The sequence below is a fragment of the Artibeus jamaicensis genome, unplaced genomic scaffold, assembly GCF_021234435.1.
Source record: "Artibeus jamaicensis isolate MK-2021 breed Jamaican fruit bat unplaced genomic scaffold, CSHL_Jam_final scaffold_614, whole genome shotgun sequence".
In the NCBI taxonomy this organism is placed as follows: domain Eukaryota; kingdom Metazoa; phylum Chordata; class Mammalia; order Chiroptera; family Phyllostomidae; genus Artibeus; species Artibeus jamaicensis.
The window spans coordinates 3096515-3115192 of record NW_026522050.1 but is presented as its reverse complement, the minus strand read 5'-3'; the positions used below and the strand labels follow the sequence as shown (position 1 = coordinate 3115192).

The 18678-nt window shown below is 45.9% G+C and overlaps 1 protein-coding gene and 1 pseudogene across 1 annotated transcript; one reads left to right on the top strand and one right to left on the bottom strand.

Annotated features, from left to right (window-relative positions):
* Positions 1 to 1823: 1823 nt before the first annotated feature.
* On the top strand, positions 1824 to 5945 carry SCGB1D2 (secretoglobin family 1D member 2). The gene is made up of 3 exons (XM_037126625.2): positions 1824 to 1982; positions 3619 to 3806; positions 5813 to 5945. The coding sequence occupies exons 1-3, from the start codon at positions 1928 to 1930 to the stop codon at positions 5840 to 5842; spliced, it is 273 nt and encodes a 90-aa protein (XP_036982520.2). The 5' UTR covers positions 1824 to 1927; the 3' UTR covers positions 5843 to 5945.
* A 2353-nt stretch (positions 5946 to 8298) lies between these two features.
* LOC119035323 (RNA transcription, translation and transport factor protein-like) lies at positions 8299 to 14502 on the bottom strand (annotated as a pseudogene).
* Positions 14503 to 18678: the final 4176 nt, after the last annotated feature.

The window sequence follows — 18678 nt, the reverse complement described above, 5'->3', positions numbered from 1 at the left end:
GTGGGATTGAAACTCTACAGTAATTTGGGAATAGTTGACTTTACACTTTCTAATATTTCTTCAGGAACAAGGTGTGTGTGCCTTGGTGTTGTCAGATTCCTTGTTACATCTGTGAGGAAATTTTCACAACTTTATCTTTCAAGCTTTGCCTGTTTGAACTGTGTGAACTTCAGTGTATTCTAGTTGCTGCTGGAGTTCCTGTTGCCAGTGGTGCCCTTATCTCCAATGCGTCACAGGATGAAACAGGTTTATGGGAAGAGAAGGTGGTTCACAGGCTGCCCTGCGTTCTGTTCCATCACAAACTTTCATTTGTTCTCACAGTTTTTCTCAGCAGGTTATTGTAGATTTCTCTGAGAGGTGATCCACCATCTACATACCATGACCAATTCACTGATTTGTTTTTTGTCTGGTTTTTCCTCTAATTTGAAGAAAATTAAACTGATCAGATGTTGGCCCTTGTTGTTTACTAGTCTTTAGTTCCGGGGCAGTTTTAGGTTCACAGAAGATGGAGCAGAGTGTACACAGCGCTCCCATCTACCTCTCATTTCCAAACAGGCCCAGCCTTCCCTGTGGTCAGCATTGCACACCTGGTTGCACCTTCGTCCCCGCAGAGTGCAATTGCTGGGCGGTGGGGTCAAAGGACATTTAGTTTACAAGAAATGGCCACACTGTCTTCCAACTGGCAGCACTATTTGGAATTCCCAACATCCAGGAGGAGGATGCCCCATTGCCCCACATAAGAAAGCAGTGGGGCAAGTGGACTGGTATCACCTCAGACACCCCTCGATTCCCAGGGCTACTGGGGCACAGGGGCCCTTTGCTTGACCTGACCCCATCTGTCTCCAGTCACAAAGCCATCCCTATCCCACTGTGCACTGGTGTTTCAGGGTAACGCGCACAGGTTCCTGTGTTCCCTACCCACCACGTGGTTCTTGGTGTCTGGTCTTCCCTCACGCTGTTCCCATGGGATCTCTCCTCCCAACACCACTTCATGTCAAACCCTGTCTCTCCTGAGAGGCCTTCAACCATGCTCCTCTGTACCCAGACTGCTTCCTAATGTCTCCTCAAAACAGTCTGTGCCCCTGGGCTTCAATGGGGTGCCTCTGTGTGCCTGGGGACAGGAGGAGGATGGGCCCTGTGGGCATTGCTGCTGGGACCCTGATGACCCAGCAGGTGCCACCCTCCTAAATGACAAGAGAATAGTCAGTTAAAACAGTTTCCTGCTTGATTTGATGGAACCTGAGTTGACTGTGTTTGAAACATTAGATGAGAGTCAGGGGGTGGGAGCTGGGGAGGTAGTCTTCCTCATGGAACAGTGTTACCTCAAGACCTGAACATCACTGATATCTTCAAAAGTATCCCCACAAAACTGACCATTCTCCCTCAACTCCCTAAGTGACCCTGGACCAGCAGGCATCCTTTCACACTAAAATGATCCCAAACCAAACATTCTAAGAGTGTGTGCCTATCAACTTCTCTTTGCCAGGCATTAGGCTAGGACAGATAAGCAAAACCAGTCACTGCTCACAATTCCCGCAATTAAGAAGATAAATTCTAAGGGGACTCCATCAATCAAATGATTGTACATTTCTAAAACTCCAGTTAAGAAGCTAAATTATGGGGGCATCTGCCAATCAACTGATTATAGTTTTGTAAACTCCAGCCTCTGTTTTTCCAGAAAGGAGGTGTGCATGGTGCCAGCAATGCTGATGGTTAACCAAGTCACTAGGGCTGTGACCTTGATGGTTGGCATCAGGCCTCTGTAAGGAAAGAAGTGCTAGAAGCCAGGCCTTGCGTCCTGCCACATCAGAGTGGGCAGGACCTGTGAGGCTCACTGGGAACAAATAGCCCTGAGATCCCCAGGCTTCTGAGTCCAGCTGCTAACTGCTCATTGTTTGCTAAAGCTGAACTCAAAGCAACATCAACCATGAGACTGTTCCTGTCTGTCCTGCTGGTCACTCTGGCCCTTTGCTGCTATGAGGGTGAGTATCGTTTTGAATCAGACTACCACCAGCCCCAGTAAGTAACCTTCTATGAAGTAGGTAACTTATTTGGGGAAGGAATAGTGAACTGATCAGATCCCAAACTGGCCCACTACTTGTGGACAAGCTGCCTGTGTGCTGAGGGTTCCTGTATCACTCCCCAGCAATTTTGAACTTTACCCTTTCAGGACACTTTGAAGAGTGTCTCATCTGAAGCCTCACTCCCCATCTAGGGTCTATGTTCAGAAGCAGAAGGATGCAATAAGATTTGGATGTGTGTCATGGTTCTACCACACAGCAGCACTGTGTGTTGAACAAAATGCTCAACCTCCCAAGTCTTCTCTCATCCCTGATTTCCACAGCCACCAGCAAGAGTAGCTCTGACCATGGAGTGAGACAAAGGGCGTCAGAGGCCAGCCCTGGGTCTCTTCAGCCATACTTCTTCCCAGAGTTTTTGGTGCTAGTTGAGTCCACAGCTCTCTAACTCTGTCTTTCAGATTGGTAGAATGCTCCAGCTGGGAGGGTTCTAGTGGAGTTCTCAGCTCAAGAAGAACCAGTGTGATCTGGATCTCTCAGGAAGCAGTCAGGATCAGCAGCACTCAACACATCCACACGCCCTGCTCCTTTTTTGGGAGTCTGCCTAGAATTGGAAGAACCAGTGCAATCTCAGGGCCCCACTGGGTGCATTTCTAGGTGACTTCTAGCCACTCATCCAACAGTACTTTGCTCTGTCGTCATGCCCTAGACTCTGACCCATGTGCTTTTGAGTCTTTCTCTTTCATGTGACTTTCTGAACTCCTCTTTCCCCATGTTGCCTCTGATCTGACCTTTCCCCATCCCTGCATAGTTGCTGCCTGATCGGGTCACATGGGAGGCTGGCAAGGCACATGCCTCGCTGCAGGAGGTTGTAATGATGTGGGGGCAAAGTAGGGTGTGGGCATGGAGAATCCAGACCAGGAAGAGTGGTGACTTCAGGTCTCAGCACAATCCCAGTGGAGCTGAAAGCAGACACCCATTGCCAACCCCACCGTCACAAAGGAATTACATGTTCAGTGCAGACCAGAAGATCTAGCCATGGTTCATGTGTAAGCCTCAGCTTGCTTTCTAAGCTTCTTAGTTGTATTCACCAAATGACATAATTCTACTGTTTAACTTACTCTCAAAAGAGCATCGTCCAACACTCAATCATTGTCCCTGCTCCTCTCCAGACTTAGTCCCTCTTCTCTGATCTCTGTGAGATCATCCTCTCCCACTCTGCTGGAAAGACTGAAAAGTAAGAGCTCCTCTCCCCTCATGTCCAAGAAAAGAGAACCTGTCACTGTAATGACAGGCAAAACCTTAATTTCTGAAATCTAGGGAAAGTAAATTTCTGCAAAGCAGGAGAGTCTTGGAAAGGCATGCGTGTAATTTGCAAAAGATAACAACTGAACTGGAGCTCAGTGACCCTATTTTCTAGGACCAGCCCGGCTGCTACCCTGTGATTTGAGCAAGCCAGGACTTCTAGGATTTTCCATTGTCATTTGTACATTTATGGAACAGGACCATAAAACACCTGGTGTTCCTGTCTAAGGTCAGGGGGCCATGGGGGAAAACTGACTTTCTTACGTCAATTATATTTCTTCTTATTCTGCTCCAGCAAATGCAAAAGTCTGTCCAGCTAGGATGGCTGAACTTAGAAGCTTCTATTTGGATACTGAAGAGATGTACAATCTTCTTCTTCTGATGTTTGCTCCACCTAGAGAAGCTGCCGAGGCCATGGTAAAAGTGAAGAAATGCGTAGGTCATATGTCCCTAGAAGACAGAAAGAGAGCTTACAATACTCTGGTAAATTGTTTCTCCTGCCTATGTAGGGGCTTCTGCTCAGCTGCATGGTCAGGAGGGAGGTCAGGGTGCTGCACTGTGGGCACAGGGCAGGGAGGCTCCTGCCCCTCTTCTCACCTCTGGCAGAGTGGCCTATGGCCACAGGGTGGGTGATGACATGACACCTGCTGAGCTAGACTAAGGCTGCACAGTACGTGTAGCATGTTCCTCCTCAGGTCACCTCTTTGGGCACATGTACCCACAGTGTCCTGGGGAGGACAACCAGGCTCCAGGTGGTGATGCTGAAGGGCAGAGACAGCTGCCTCCTGCCTGGGAGGTTTCAGAGGTCAGAGGGTACATTCCCTCACCCAGCGGCATAGTCCATGGAGAATGTTACAGAGCTTGGAGTGGGTTGAAGAGAGATGGAGTGAGGACAGCAGGCGAAAGGGCACTGTCCCAGGCCCCCTGTCAGGATGGAGGGGTGGATGGCTGGGGAATCCACCAGCTCTCACAGAGTGAAACCCTCCCTGTCTCTCTGACCACTTTCCCAGCCCTGCCCAATTATGTCCAATGGACAGAGACCCTCCCTGTTATGTCCTCTGCAGCCTTGCTTGGAGCTGAAATACTTCTGTTACGTGTTTGCAAGGAAACTAGGGGTGGGTTTCCCACTCAAAGCTCTCTCATGCCACCGTCGATGAGAATAATTCTACCAAGACATAATCTCCTTGGGGAAAAAACCTGACCAGTCTCTCAGAGAAGAAAGGCTTTTTAGCCTCTCTCCCATTGGGCTTTTATTGAGTTTAGCTTGCATAGGGGTGCATAAGAAGAAAGAAGGTGTGGTGTACAGATAACATTTCTGAGATCAGGGGTCCGTCTGAGTCAGGGTCTGGTAGACAGTATGATGCTGGTTGGCTGTAAAACCTTGGGAAACAAAGTTACTTTGTGCTTGGAACACTAACATTTAAATTCAGGGCATTCTTAGCAAAGCAGGTTTCATGGGACTTCATGCATTCTTTCTGAGACCTGATGGTCGCCATCCAGGAACCGCCAGTTCCCACACAGGGCTGTGCCCCCCACTGTCATTGTTTCAGGCTGGAATCAGGTGGGGGCAGCAAGGTAGCCAAGAGGTTAGGAGACGTTTTACAGATACAATGAGGACTCAGGCTGTGATAAAGCCAAGGGGAGAGGGGTTTTGTCCCTTCCCCACAATCCCCCAAGTCCTTCCCTGATGGCACATTTGCAACTGTGCATGTCTTAAGTTGTTCGTTTCTTGAGGAATCTTACCTATCATTGACTATCCAGCCATCCTCCAGGGGCCTAGCAGGGTGAAGTAGGAGGCAGAGGCTGCACCTCTGCTGGGAAGGTAAGTTTTTGTCTCCTTAGTGGCTTATGGTCCCAAGGTCCCCTAGTCACAGGGTCTTTTTGCCTGACAGCAGGATAACAGATCATAAAACCAGGAAGGATGGTCCCCCAAAAGAAAATCAGATATTTACAATCATCTCCCAGCTGGTCTACTTCTTGAGTGCAGTTGGGTTTGGTACAAATTCCTGCACAGGCTAGATCAGTGTGGGGATGTCATGTGCTATCAGGTTGACTTCCACGCAGGAGACAGTTCATCTCCTGAAGACAGAATGTCCCACAGCTCCTCCCACTTCTGTCCTCTTCTTTAACCCTGTGTCCTCTTGGTGTGAAAAGGTAGAGCGCTTGGGACTTTGAGGAAGGAAATCTGGGCTGCTTGGTCCTACCCTTAACCCTCTTCTGGCTCCATTAGAAACCTGATTCCCACGCCTGTGTTACTCGGGGTTTATCTGTCAGGCTATGGACAGGTTCTTCCCTGTATTGCATGGTTTGTCATGACTGGACCAGGACTATTGAATTCCCCTCCTTCTGAGCTCTCCTGCCTTGTGCCTCCATGTGCCTTTGCTGGGTGCAATGTCCTTCACATGTTGGTGTCAACAAAAGTCCATGTAAATGTGTCATCTCCAGGGGCAACATGACTGACTCCCTCTGTCTCTCTTTTTCTATTTCAGAATGATGTGAAGAACATGTGTGACCAGTAGATATTAAAAATCTTACACATGAGAGCCTCTGTCATTTAAGGATGGCCTAATCACCCCCAGAAAATGTGAAGGTTTCAACAACTTACTTCAATAAAGTACTTGCCCTGCACTCTTGTTATTGTCCAACGGTCTCTCCCTGGAGTTGTGGTGGTTCTCATCATGAAGTGGCCATTGGGTGATGTCCATAGTACATTCTAGAGATGCAGTGTCCAGTGACCATAGTGACCTGAGACATAGATCCCAGAAGGTATGCTGACTCAGGAGCCATCCTACATCCCTGCACAGATGCCGAGTCACGGGGCTGGGGAAGAAAAGGGGAATGAGGGGTCAACAGCCCTTCTAAGGGTCCTGCCCCTGGGCTTTACTAAGGAACCACAGCCTCCCTGAGCAATCACGTGGTTCCCAATAGCCAGCCCCATCACCATTCCATCCCCATCAAAAGCACAAAGAGCCTGCTTGGTCCTCACCCTTCACTGGGTTTCCATGCTGGGAGGGTGCAGGGTAATATGTTTTCTGTCCACTTCTCACTTTGTAGTGAATCTCAGGGCTCAGCCTTCAGGGAACTCTTTGTTCTTTGCATACTCACATTACTTACCACCCTTGGTGACTCTTCACCCTCCCAATCTCCCCTAAAGGCCCCAAAACAAGCACCCCATTGCCATCCAGGCAATCATATACATACAATCCATGCTTATTGCAGGAGGAACAGTCCAATGCACAGTGTCTGCACCAAGCCAACCCCTTTCCTGGGATCCCCGCCCATGCTGATGGGCCTGCCCTCCAGTGAGGCAATGCTGACTCAGCATTGGACGCACCCTGGGCTCTGGGATCAGTTTCCGGTGTCTGTCTAAACTCAGCACCACATGCTTTGTGGTTTCTCAGAAGGTATTTTCTTCAGGTGTGAGGGGGGGAAAGTCTAATATCTGGAAGACTCTGCACAAATCACAGCATCAGGAGAGCCATGCTGGCCCTGGAGAAGTGAGATGAACATCTCTTCCTGGCTGCTTTCACCTTTGAAGGCTGATGGCAGTCCTGGTCTGGTGCCCACATTGCTTCAGTCTCTGCCCAGGGAGGGAACCTTGCCTTCTCCCTTTCTGTGTGTTTCCAAATCTCTCTGCCTCTTTCCTTCATAATACATGGGATGGCATTTGGAGGCCACCAGGAAATTCAAAATTTCTCCCTAACTCACTATCTGCACCCAAGTCACATCTGCAAAGCCCCTTGTTCCATGGTGGAGAAACAACTGGCCCAGGTTTAGGATATGGATTTGGTGAGGGGCAGGGCTTTAGGAGGCCACTTCAGCTCATCTGCTTCCTGACACCTAAGACTCCACTGAGTTCTGTTCCCTCCACGTCCCAGCAACCCTCAGATAACTTGGCCTTCTCATCTGCACAGTTGTCATCACAGTCCAGTCCCAGGCCTTTCCCACTGTGCCCAGGCCCCCTAAACACCCCTCTGGGTCTGAGAGTCATCTCCTGTCATACGCACTATTGGCCTCACTGTGACCCTTCCAGTGGGATTCCAACCTTACTTCTGCAACTTCGAAACATTAGAGGTCATGTGTTCCTAAATGTTTCAGGTAAGAGTACTTATTATTAGATCTAACCCATGTCTAATTATGAAGGATGTGTGAAGCACAAGCTATGATTCAGAATCCAAAACTAAAGAGTTATCTACCATTATTAATTATGCCCAACGTCTTTACAATAAGTGTGTATTTTTTATTACTTCAGGAAGCATGTATACTTACATTAGTCTCTGTTTTCTGAAACAAATTATATATTCAGTCTACATGCTATGCTTGGTAAACACAAGGACTTCGTGATGCCCTTGGGACAGCCTGAGAAACACAGATGGGGCTGCACAGGGAGCACGGAGGCCCACGTTTGGTATTCCACACCCAGCCTTACACAACCCCAAGCCTGGGCCCTCTGACTGCATCATCCTGCTCACTAGGCCATCCTTGACCATGTGCCATTTCTCCTGTGTTATACAGGGTCACACTTCCACACAGGGCTGATGGCGGTCCTTGTGCCTCTGTATTGTGTGTGCCCTTACTTCACACAAACGTTCAGTGCCTCTCCACTCTGATGACATGAGACTCATGACTCCACGAAGAAATTAGTGTATTCAGGCCTGTGTGATCATCAAACTTTACCTTGCGTCCAAACAAATACTTCTTCTTCATCTCTATCCTTTACTTCCACCTTTTCTCTCCCAGACACTAACCTTCCTTTCTAACAGAATAGGGCATAAAGAAGGGAAGAGATGAGAAGACAAGCAAGATCTTCCCCAATCTTTATGGAAGAAAAAGCAAGGATGGTAAACCTCTAAAACATAGTCAATTTTCTGGGATACTTTCCTTGCAAGTGTGTAGTTTGATTTCCAAACGCATGCCAAGGTGTACGTAGTTCCCAGTTGTGCTGGGTCAGTGAGAGGCTGGAATCCTAAAATGTTCACCTTGCAGCTTTCCCCAGGCTCTGGTCTGTCTTTGGATCAGCAGCAATTGTCTGAACAGTGACAATGGCTGCAACAATTCTGGTCTGTGTCTCTCTGAGCTCTTCTAAGTGCAGCAATTGCAGAATTTGATCTCAGATTTTGTCAAGAACCATATCTCCTGTCTCAAACCAAGGCTATGCTCCTCTAAAGCAACTAGCAATCAACCCTTCTGTTGTCTGCTTTGCTTTAGCAACTGTGCTTGTCTTGTGCTCCTGGACCAAACAATATGTGTCCTTCAGCATTTCCAGATAATCCTGATGACTTAGAATATGAAGGTCAGCCAGGATCATTATGCCAGCCTTAAAATCAGCATTATGTACATGCAAAATGATGAATGCTTCCATATTTTTAGGTGCACTGTCGCCTCTTTTGTATTTTCAGATACTGGGTTCTTGTACTATTCAGCATTATGTCCATATTCAACTCTAACAGCTATCCAAGAAGCCAGGCGACTTCTTGGATATCTTGAGTCTTGTCAATCTTGAATCTTGAAAGGACAGCTAACACCTATGAGATACTTTTTAAATTTTTTTTCATTTAATTAATTTTCAACTACAGTATTCTGTCTTTTACTCCCATCCCAGCCCACCCCCCCCCCGCCATGTGAGATACTTTTCAAAAAATGTGGGCCAGTCACTTCTGTGGATATTGCTTAAATTACTGTGACTTCAATCTTGTAGTGTCTGGTTTTTTGGTCTGTAAGCCAAACAATAAAGTTTCTATATTCTGCTTCACCTTTGCAGATGAAGCCAGCAGGGTTATGGTAGTTGAGGGCCATCAGTTTTCCTCTAAACCTGGCCTGCCTTTTTGCTCTGCTCTCTGAGGCTCAGCCAAGTAGGTGAGCAAGGATGAAAAAGCCAAGCAAGAATTTAATTGACACATACTCATTTAAGACTATTCCAGGTTCTCTAGTCCAAACAAAATGTTCCCTTGTGGGTCTTCAGAAAACTCATATTACAATGATCTGTTCTTCTCTCACAGTTAGTAAACATTTATGGTAAAACGAAGCATTCTAGAAAAGTTAAAGATATCACAGCAGGAAAATGTCATAATGGTTTTGAAAGACAAAGCAAAATAGTACAACAAAAGTACATGTGATGGGGGACTCAAATGTTGGAAAATTTTCAGTTGCAGATGATAGCTAATAAGCTTAGTAATCAATGTATGTAAAAAGCTATTGTTCCAGGAACTGAAGGTAGGATCCACTCTGACTGCAGGAGACCATCAGCAGTCCCACCTTTGTGCCTCAGGAGGACTGCAAGCAATTCAAGATGGTATCTGAGCCATTTTGTTTCAGGGTGAGATGCTCACTGCTTAGGACACAGATGAAAGACCACCAACCAGGACACAGATGGAAGACTGCTGCAGCTTTTATCTGATGAACGTTTTTTCTGAATTTCCATCCCCTTATCTACACTTTTTTCTCCTTATTGAAAGGGTCGGTTGAAAATGGAATTGAAGACAGTCTGTCAGGGTACAGTTCATCGGTCATCTGAATAAAGCACCCATAAATTCAACCCCTGTCTCTGTTATTGGTTTTGGTAGGTGACAGGCAGCACAAATGCCGGCTTCTCTGGGTTCCTATATATAAAGGGCAGAAATATGAAAGAAAAAAAAAGGCATGTCTAACTAAAAAATTCAGAAATGAGACAGATTGTGATGGGAAGAAAGTCACCAAGTAAATATACTAAGAAATTTTCCCCATAGTAAAAAAATATGAAATGGAGTAGCTCACTCACTTCCCACATGAAAACACAATTTTTATGACTTTTCGGAACATGTCTACAAACAAAAATTATAGTTTCAAAAAGAAATGTCACTGAACAGTATTCGGGGGCTCTGCGGCATGCCTCTGTCCTCTAGGTAAAAATCCAGAGGCAGAGGTTTAGAGAAAACAAAAAGAGATAATTTATTCAAAAGCTGCACAATTTTAAAAGAAGGACAAGCTTCTACCTCAGAGCCTATTTTCTCTAGAACACCCAGAAAAACTCCAGCCCCCCTCTGCCAGATGGACACAAGGTGCACTCTGAGTTCCTTCTCCCATTTAAAAACACCATTCTTCAGACCCTAGCTGGTGTAGCTCAGTGGATTGAGCACAAGCCTGTGAAGCAAAGGGTCACTGGTTTGATTCCCAGTCAGGGCACGTGCCTGGGTTGCAGGCCAGGTCCCCGGTGGGGACACATGAGGGGCAACCTCACATTGATGTTTCTCTACCACTTTTTCTCCTTCCCTTCCCTTCTTTCTAAAAATAAATAAATAAAGTATTTTTTTCCAGGAAAAAAATACCATCCTTTGGGAAACTGCAGGTGGCTACTGCACAATGATCCAGGCCACTTGGCTTTGTTCCCCTTTGCTGTTGGCCTCAGGTGTCTCCTAGATTCCGCTGGTAGTCAGCATCCTACTTGTTGGTGCATCAGTGCAACAGGCAGAGTAAGAAGTGCAGTACCAGTCACTGGCTTCTCTGCCCCTTCCTGCACTGGAGATGAGGGGCTGGTCCTGTCCCCTGGCCACGTGGCTTGCAGTGCCCACTGGTACCCAGGCACTCCAGACACCCAACACAGCAAGCAAGGGGGAGAAACTCTGCCTGTTTATCCCTACCCTCTGTTTTTCATCTCCAGGCCCAAAATTTTGTGCACTCCTGGAAGGCTCTGCTTCCCCAGCCAATCCCATCCTTTTCCCAAGCGAGACTTGGCAGATCATCACCTGCCCCTACCACCATTTTCTAGAAAGGAGTTGGTAGGCTTTTCCCTCTGTCAATCACCATGGCCAGCCTGCACAGACTCCAGGCAGGGCCTGGAAGCAGGGCCTCCTCCACACTGAGTCTCAGCCTGTGGGCAGGGAAATCTGTCACACACCACACTAGCAGCCTCACCCTTTCTACCTATGGTGTTTCCTGCAACCCATCCCTCACTCAGCCTCTCCTTGCCCCCATCTAGCCAGGTCTCTTCCAGATCTATCTCTATCAGAAACACTATGTCACATGCAGCTTGACAATAAAAATTCAATCAACACAAGACTGAAAAACACAAAGCAATACTGAAAATTCAGAGGCTCTGACCTATACTTGTGTACAACTAGAATTCTTACACAGTCAGCTAGCCTTTAAGCATAAAGATAAATATGTTTCATAATTGCAAATCTTCAAAAGTTTTATTTATCTCCAGTGATCTTCTCAGGAGGCAGCAGAGAATATGCTCTACAAAAAGGCCTAGATGAAAAACAACAGGACATGCAATCCGGTCAACACAGGACAGAGCATGGATGTTTATATTGCATCCACAGAGAGGGGTATAAAATATTCTCACACTCAACACCAGGAGACACAGTGAAAGAAGCTGCAGTCAAAGCAGGTACAGCACATGTGGACCAGATTGGAGAGGTGTTTAGTGCTTCTCACTGCAAGTTCTTTCTCAATATTTCCATTTGGGAACAATGCTCCTATTATCATTATCTTTAAAACAAAAATGTTGAGACTTCTGCCAAGATGGAGGCATAGGTGAATAAGCCTTGCTTCCTCTCACAACCAAGTTTAGAGGCAATTAAATATTAACAATAGAAAACACAGCCAGAACACAGAAAATTGAACTTTGCGGAAGTCTGTTAACAACAAATTCTTCAGCCTGATAGGTAAGAGGGGCGAAACCAGCAGCTGGTGGAGGGGGGTTGCACAGGAAAACTCGGTCAGACGGACTCAGGCGCGCAGAATCGAGGCACAGGGTTGGACCTAGTGAGCAACCGAGCCAGCGACCAAGCGAGCAACCGCGGGGAAACAGCGAGGGAGCAGGGCTGTGAGTTGACTGTGGTCGAGCATTGGTGCGCAGATAGACAAGCGAGAGAGTGGGCGATTGGACAGGACCCAGCCGGTCCCTGCGGCAAGCGGCAGAGAGGGCGCCACCATTTCCCTGCTCTGACCCCACCTCAACATAGAGCATCATAACCCAGCGACTCTGAGTGGCCCAGCCATGGTGAACCACCTAAGGCTCTGCTCCTCACCCAGCAGTGTGAAACAGCAGAGGGAGCCACCATTTCCCCGCTCTGACCACACCCCCACATACAGCATCACAACCCAGAGACCTGGGAGTCCAAGGCTCCACTCCTCACACTTAAAGGGCATGAACAGACCAAAAATGGCTCAAGAAGATCTCAAAGCCCCACAGCCTATAAATCTAAGTGATGAAGAAATAGCAAAACTCTCAGACGCACAGTTTAAAACACTGGTGATCAGGATCCTCACAGAACTGGTTGATTATAGCCACAAATTAGAGAAACATATGAAGGCGGAACTAATTGAAATGAATGGAATTGCACTGGAAACCAATAACAATGAAAAGGAAACTGGGACTCAAATCAATGGATTGGACCAGAAGAAAGCAAATAATGGCCAAACAGAAAAGAGTCAAGAAGCAAGAATTCAAAGAAATGAGGAGAGTCTTAGGAACCTCCAGGACATCTTTAAATGCTCCAACATCTGAATTATAGGGGTACCAGAAGGGGGAAAGGAACAGCCACCAGTGGGAAACTTATTTGAACAAATAATAAAAAAGAATTCCCCCAATATGACAAAGGAAATAGACTTCCAGGAAATCCAGGAAGCTCAGAGCATCCCAAAGAAGTTGGACCCAAGAAGGAACACACCAAGGCACATCATAATGAAATTAGCCAAGATTCAAATGAAGGAGAGAATCCTAGAAGCAGCAAGAGCTAAGGGGACAGTCACCTACAAAGGAGTCCCCATCAGACTGTCAGCAGATTTCTCAAAAGAGACCTTATAGGCAAGAAGGGGCTGGAAAGAGGTATTCCAAGTCATGAAATCCAAAGACCTACAACCAAGATTGCTCTATTCAGCAAAACTTTCATTTAGAATGGAAGGACAGGTAAAGTGCTTCTCAGATAAGATCAAATTCAAGGAGTTCATCATCACCAAGCCCTTATTATATGAAATGTTAAAGGGACTTACCTAAGAAAAAGAAGTTAAAGAAACATGAACAGTGAAAGGACAGCAAACTCACAGTTATTAACAACCACACCTAAAACAAAAGCAAACTAAAAGGACAGCTAGATCAGGAGTGGAAACATAGAAATGAAGATCTCAAGGAGGGTTAGCAACAGGGGAGTGGGAGGAGGAGAAGGGGGAGAAGGTACAGAAAATAAGTAGCATAGACAGTAGATAGAAAATAGATGGGGGGGGCAAGAATGGCATGGGAAATATAGAATCTAAAGAACTTGAGACACATGGACATAAACTAAAGGGGGGTAATGGTGGGGATGGGGGGTAGGGTGGAGGGGAATGAAGGGGGGAATAGAACAACTGTAACAGCATAATCAATTTAAAATTTTTTAAATAAATAAATAAATAAAACAAAAATGTTGGAACTGGCAGGAAATTTAAGACTAAAGTGGCAAGAAAGGACAGGATTGAAATTGTGAAGATAAAATTTGGCAAAAATCAGGTTAAGATGCTTCACATCATCTCAGGTCAACCTAGAATCTACGCTGTACCGCATGTGCTGTATTTTGTTAAAAGCACATCAGGGGAGAAAACCCTTGTTCTTCTACTTCTTTTCATGGTTGCCTAGACTGCAATAATGATAAGGAATATGGAAGGAAAGACCAGCATTTAAGTTGCTAATTAACCCATGTATTTGTCTGTGTTGTGCGTCAGCCATGGACCAGCTATTGCAATGGCAGGAATGGATGAGACAGACCCAGGGATGACTCTGATGGGATTTGTGGTCCAGAAGGGTGGGTGGGAAGAAGACAAGAATGGTGTTGAACTCATCAGAGGACAATTGGTAATTGCTGGGAAGAAAATGAAACTTGTTGAGGTGATGTGAAGGGAGGTGGGGATGACAGATGGTTTTGTGTATACTTTCCTACAGCTGCTGTAACAAATTACCACAAATTGGGGAGCTTAAAACAACAGGAATTAATCGTCTTGTAGTTATGGAGGCTAGAAGTCAAAACCAAGGTATTCAGAGGGCTGCAGTATCGGCCAGCTCTACAGCTCCAGTCACTGTCCACTGAGTGTCTACTGGGGCTGCCTTGCACTCCTCATCTCCCACCACAAAGTTGACAGAGACTTCTCCAGCACTGGGAATCTCCACCATGGCTTTAGTACCATTGGAGCTGAAGAGTTTCTTTGCAGTGGAATCCCTGAGCATCGCAGGTAGCTTTGCGGCATACCTGGTCTTACCCACTTGATGCCAATAGCACACCACCCACCCTGTGGGGACATCAATATATCTCTAGACACCAGTGAATGTCATGAGTGTGTGCCAGTTATATATTTAACCACACATTTTTTAGAAATGTCAAGTTGTGTGAAGTTCAGGGTTTTGGTGACTGAGCCAAGGAGAATAGCTACAGGTGACACCTGATCCTGAATCACCTTCCAAATCCGGTTCCTTGTCCCAGACATTGGATGGATCTGGGATAGGTTGGATCAAGTGAATGTTTGCTTCTGGAGAACAGAAGAGATGAGGTGGCCCAGTCCCTGGATGTCAGGGCTCCAACTTCTTCCTCTCCTCACCTGGCCCTGCCTATGGTGGCTGAGTCCACAGCTCTCTCCAGAAACACAAAGAATGTGGTATTAGCACCAGGATGTCAGGCTGGAGCCCAGGCTTAGACTTGGGTGGGAGTCTTGTCTTTCTGCGATTTTCCATTTTAAATGAGCTTCTTGTACTGAGAACACCCAATAATAACATGTTATGAAATCAGAAAATTTTTTGTAGAATCTCAAAATCTGTCCCAAAAGCCAGTTATACAACAACTAATCAGACACCTACTGTGTTACCTTTGTCACACAAATAGCAGAAGAGCACAGGTCATGCTCTCTAGGAGCTTCACAGAAAGAAGAGCCATAGTGTCAGGTCTCACTCACCAGGAGAAAGGTGTACAGAGAGGGCCATGGGGTCTTCAAAAGGAGATCCCTAGAAAACAAGGCCACAATATGACACAAGAAGTCAGCAGTCTCTGATGTGGCATTGAGAATATATAAGGACTTTTAATCTTAAGGGACTCAGGCAAGGACAGTGGAGAAGAAGACTTCAGATGGAGCAACAACATCAAGCAGAAAACTGTGGGTCCTGCACAGACATCTACCTGGAGTCCACAAGGGCAGTTGTGCAAGTCAGGGTCACAAGAGTCCACCTGACTCATAAAGTGAAGTCCCACTGGTGTCAGACTAAGGGAGGCAATAGTGTTGAGAGCTGTCTCTGATGTCAGAATACCCGGCTCCTTACGTGACTCTGTCACACACTCACTGTGTGCCCTTGGTCAGGTTACTTGGCCTCTTTGTCCAACTGTGTTCTTCTGGGGGAATTATATCCATACCTCATGGGTTGGAAACCACTCATCTCCCTTTGCTCAGGAGAACCCTGGTTTGTGCCACTAAAAGTGGTAGTCGCAGTGCCCTGCATCAAGTAAGTGCTCTATAATGGTTTGCCATGTATGTTTTACTAAATCTGTAAATAAGTAGCACACATAAGAGCTAGATTCTGAGAAGACCAACAGGCCACTGGGAGGTAGAATATGTTCAAAAGCAACATTATGTCTAAATTACACCTCAATAAAACTCTTCAAGAAAGAGTCAGGCAAATATCAAATAAGAATGGATTAAAATATAGGGCTTATTTTCACCTCTGGTGTTTTTCCTTCTAACAGAACAATTTTCTCTAGATCTCATAGAGAATGTAAAGTATCAGTGAATTTCAGAGGTCTCTAGTGGTCCAACAAGTCCTCCACAGAGAATCACACAACTTCCTCAATATTACAAATTAATTTCTAGCAGCCAGCATGGAGACAGCCCCTGCTCTGTCCCAGGGAAGTTGTGAGGACTTCTCTGCTGTAACTCACTCCAGCCTCAGGACAATGCCAGGATTCCCATTGTGCAAGGAGACTCAGCTGACAAAACTCCACAGCAGCATTGGCCTGAGGCTGGGCAGGCACCTAGTCCAGCAGTGGCCAGGGTACCATGATCAGTAAACATCTCTGCTATCAAGACTTGTCCAAAACCAGGGCATTTCCTGAAGTTTCTGGCCTGGGAAAGGACTACCCCACCCAACTTCTAGACATTGGTATGATTGGAAGGTAGGAAAGATTCCATCCAAACACCAAGCCAGAGGCTAATGTCAACCCTGGAAGTAAGGGGCAGAATCAGCTTCAGAGAACAGTGAAAAAGAAAAGCATGAAGTATGTTGTGCCCACAGACTGTGGGGCTGATTTCTAGGACTAGCTTGCAATGAACAGATTCAGAACTCTTTCATAAGCTTGGTGCTAATGCGCGAATCACTAAGGAAAAATAGCTTTCACTGAATATTATTATTTTTATTCAGCCTGCCAAGACCTCAGATGACCAAAATATAAGTGTGAGTATATCTCAAGTCTTCAATGAGCCTGGAGACAGGCCCAATATAGTTCTCACTTACTGTACATGTGCCTGTCCCGCATGACCCAAGCTATCCAGGGTAAAATAAGAATAGTCCTCCTCTATAGCACAGCTTGTCATAGAAGGTGGTCAGTAACTGTCATATCAACATGGAAACCAAAACAACTCACGAGACTTCCACCAAGATGGAGGCATAGGTGGAAACACTGTACCTTCTCAAACCAAGTTTAAAAACAACAAAGTTTTAGCAACAAAAATGCAGCCAAACCACAGAAAATTGAACTATACGGAAATCCAACAACAACAAACCATTCAACCAGACCGTTAAGAGGGGCACAGCCAGCAGCGGAGCAGGGTCGGGCAGAAAAGATACACCAGACCGAACCAGGCATGCAACCCTGGCACTCAACCTAGGTGCGTAGGCAGCCCATGGGCGGATCCCAGGTGTGGGGTAGCAATGGGCAGACCCAATGAGAGCGCAAGCCAGCAGGCTGATCTCAGTCACACACTGGCATGCAGATAAACCAGGCGAAGGAGGTAACAGTGAGACAGACTGTGCAGTCCCCAGTGAAGGAAAGCAGCAGAAGGAACTGCTATTGTCCTTCTCTGACCCCGCCCCTACCTACAGCCTCACAATCCAGTAACCTGGGTGGCCCTGCCCTGGTGAACACCTAAGGCTCCACTTCTCACACATAACAGGCAAGAACAGACCAAAACATGGCTTAAGAAGAACTCAAATTCCCAGAGCTGATAAATCTAAGCGAACAAGAAGTTACCAACCTATCAGATGCATGGTTAAAAACACTGGTAATCAGGATGCTCACAGAACTAGTTAATTTTAGTCACAAATTAGAGGAACAAATGAAGGCTAAACTAAATGAAATGAAGGGAGATGCACAGGAAACCAATAGTAATGGAAAGGAAACTGGGACTAAAATCAAGGGAGTGGACCAGAAGAAAGAAAAAAAAATGACCGAACAAAAAATATTGAGAAACAAGAATTCAAAAAAATGAGTTGAGGCTAAGGAACCTCCAGGACATCTTTAAATGCTCCAGCATCCGAATTATGGGGGTACCAGAAAGGGAAGAGAAAGAGCAAGTGGAAAACTTATTTGAACAAATAATAAAAGAAAACTTCCCCAATCTGGCAAAGGAAATAGACTTCCAGGAAATCCAGGAAGCTCAGAGCATCCCAAAGAAGTTGGACCCAAGAAGGAACACACCAAGGCACATCATCATTATATTAGCCAAGATTCAAATGAAGGAGAGAATCCTAGAAGCAGCAAGAGACAAGGGGACAGTTACCTACAAAGGAGTTCCCATCAGACTGTCAGCTGATTTCTCAAAAGAGACCTTACAGGCAAGAAGGGGCTGGAAAGAAGTATTCCAAGTCATGAAATCCAAAGACCTACAACCAAGATTGCTCTATCCAGCAAAGCTTTCATTTATTTTTTTCCAGTGTTTTTTTAAAGAAAATTTTTATTGATTATGCCATTACAGTTGTTCTATTCCCCCCCTCATTCCCCTCCACCCTACCCCCGGTCCCCACCATTATCCCCCTTTTAGTTTATGACCATGTGTCTCAAGTTCTTTAGATTCTATATTTCCCATACTATTCTTGCCCCCCCATCTATTTTCTATCTACTGTCTATGCTACTTATTTTATGTACCTTCTCCCCCCTTCTCCTCCTCCCACTCCCCTGTTACTAACCCTCCTTGAGATCTTCATTTCTATGTTTCCACTCCTGATCTAGCTGTCCTTTTAGTTTGCTTTTATTTTAGGTGTGGTTGTTAATAACTGTGAGTTTGCTGTCCTTTCACTGTTCATGTTTTTTTAACTTCTTTTTCTTAGGTAAGTCCCTTTAACATTTCATATAATAAGGGCTTGGTGATGATGAACTCCTTGAATTTGATCTTATCTGAGAAGCACTTTACCTGTCCTTCCATTCTA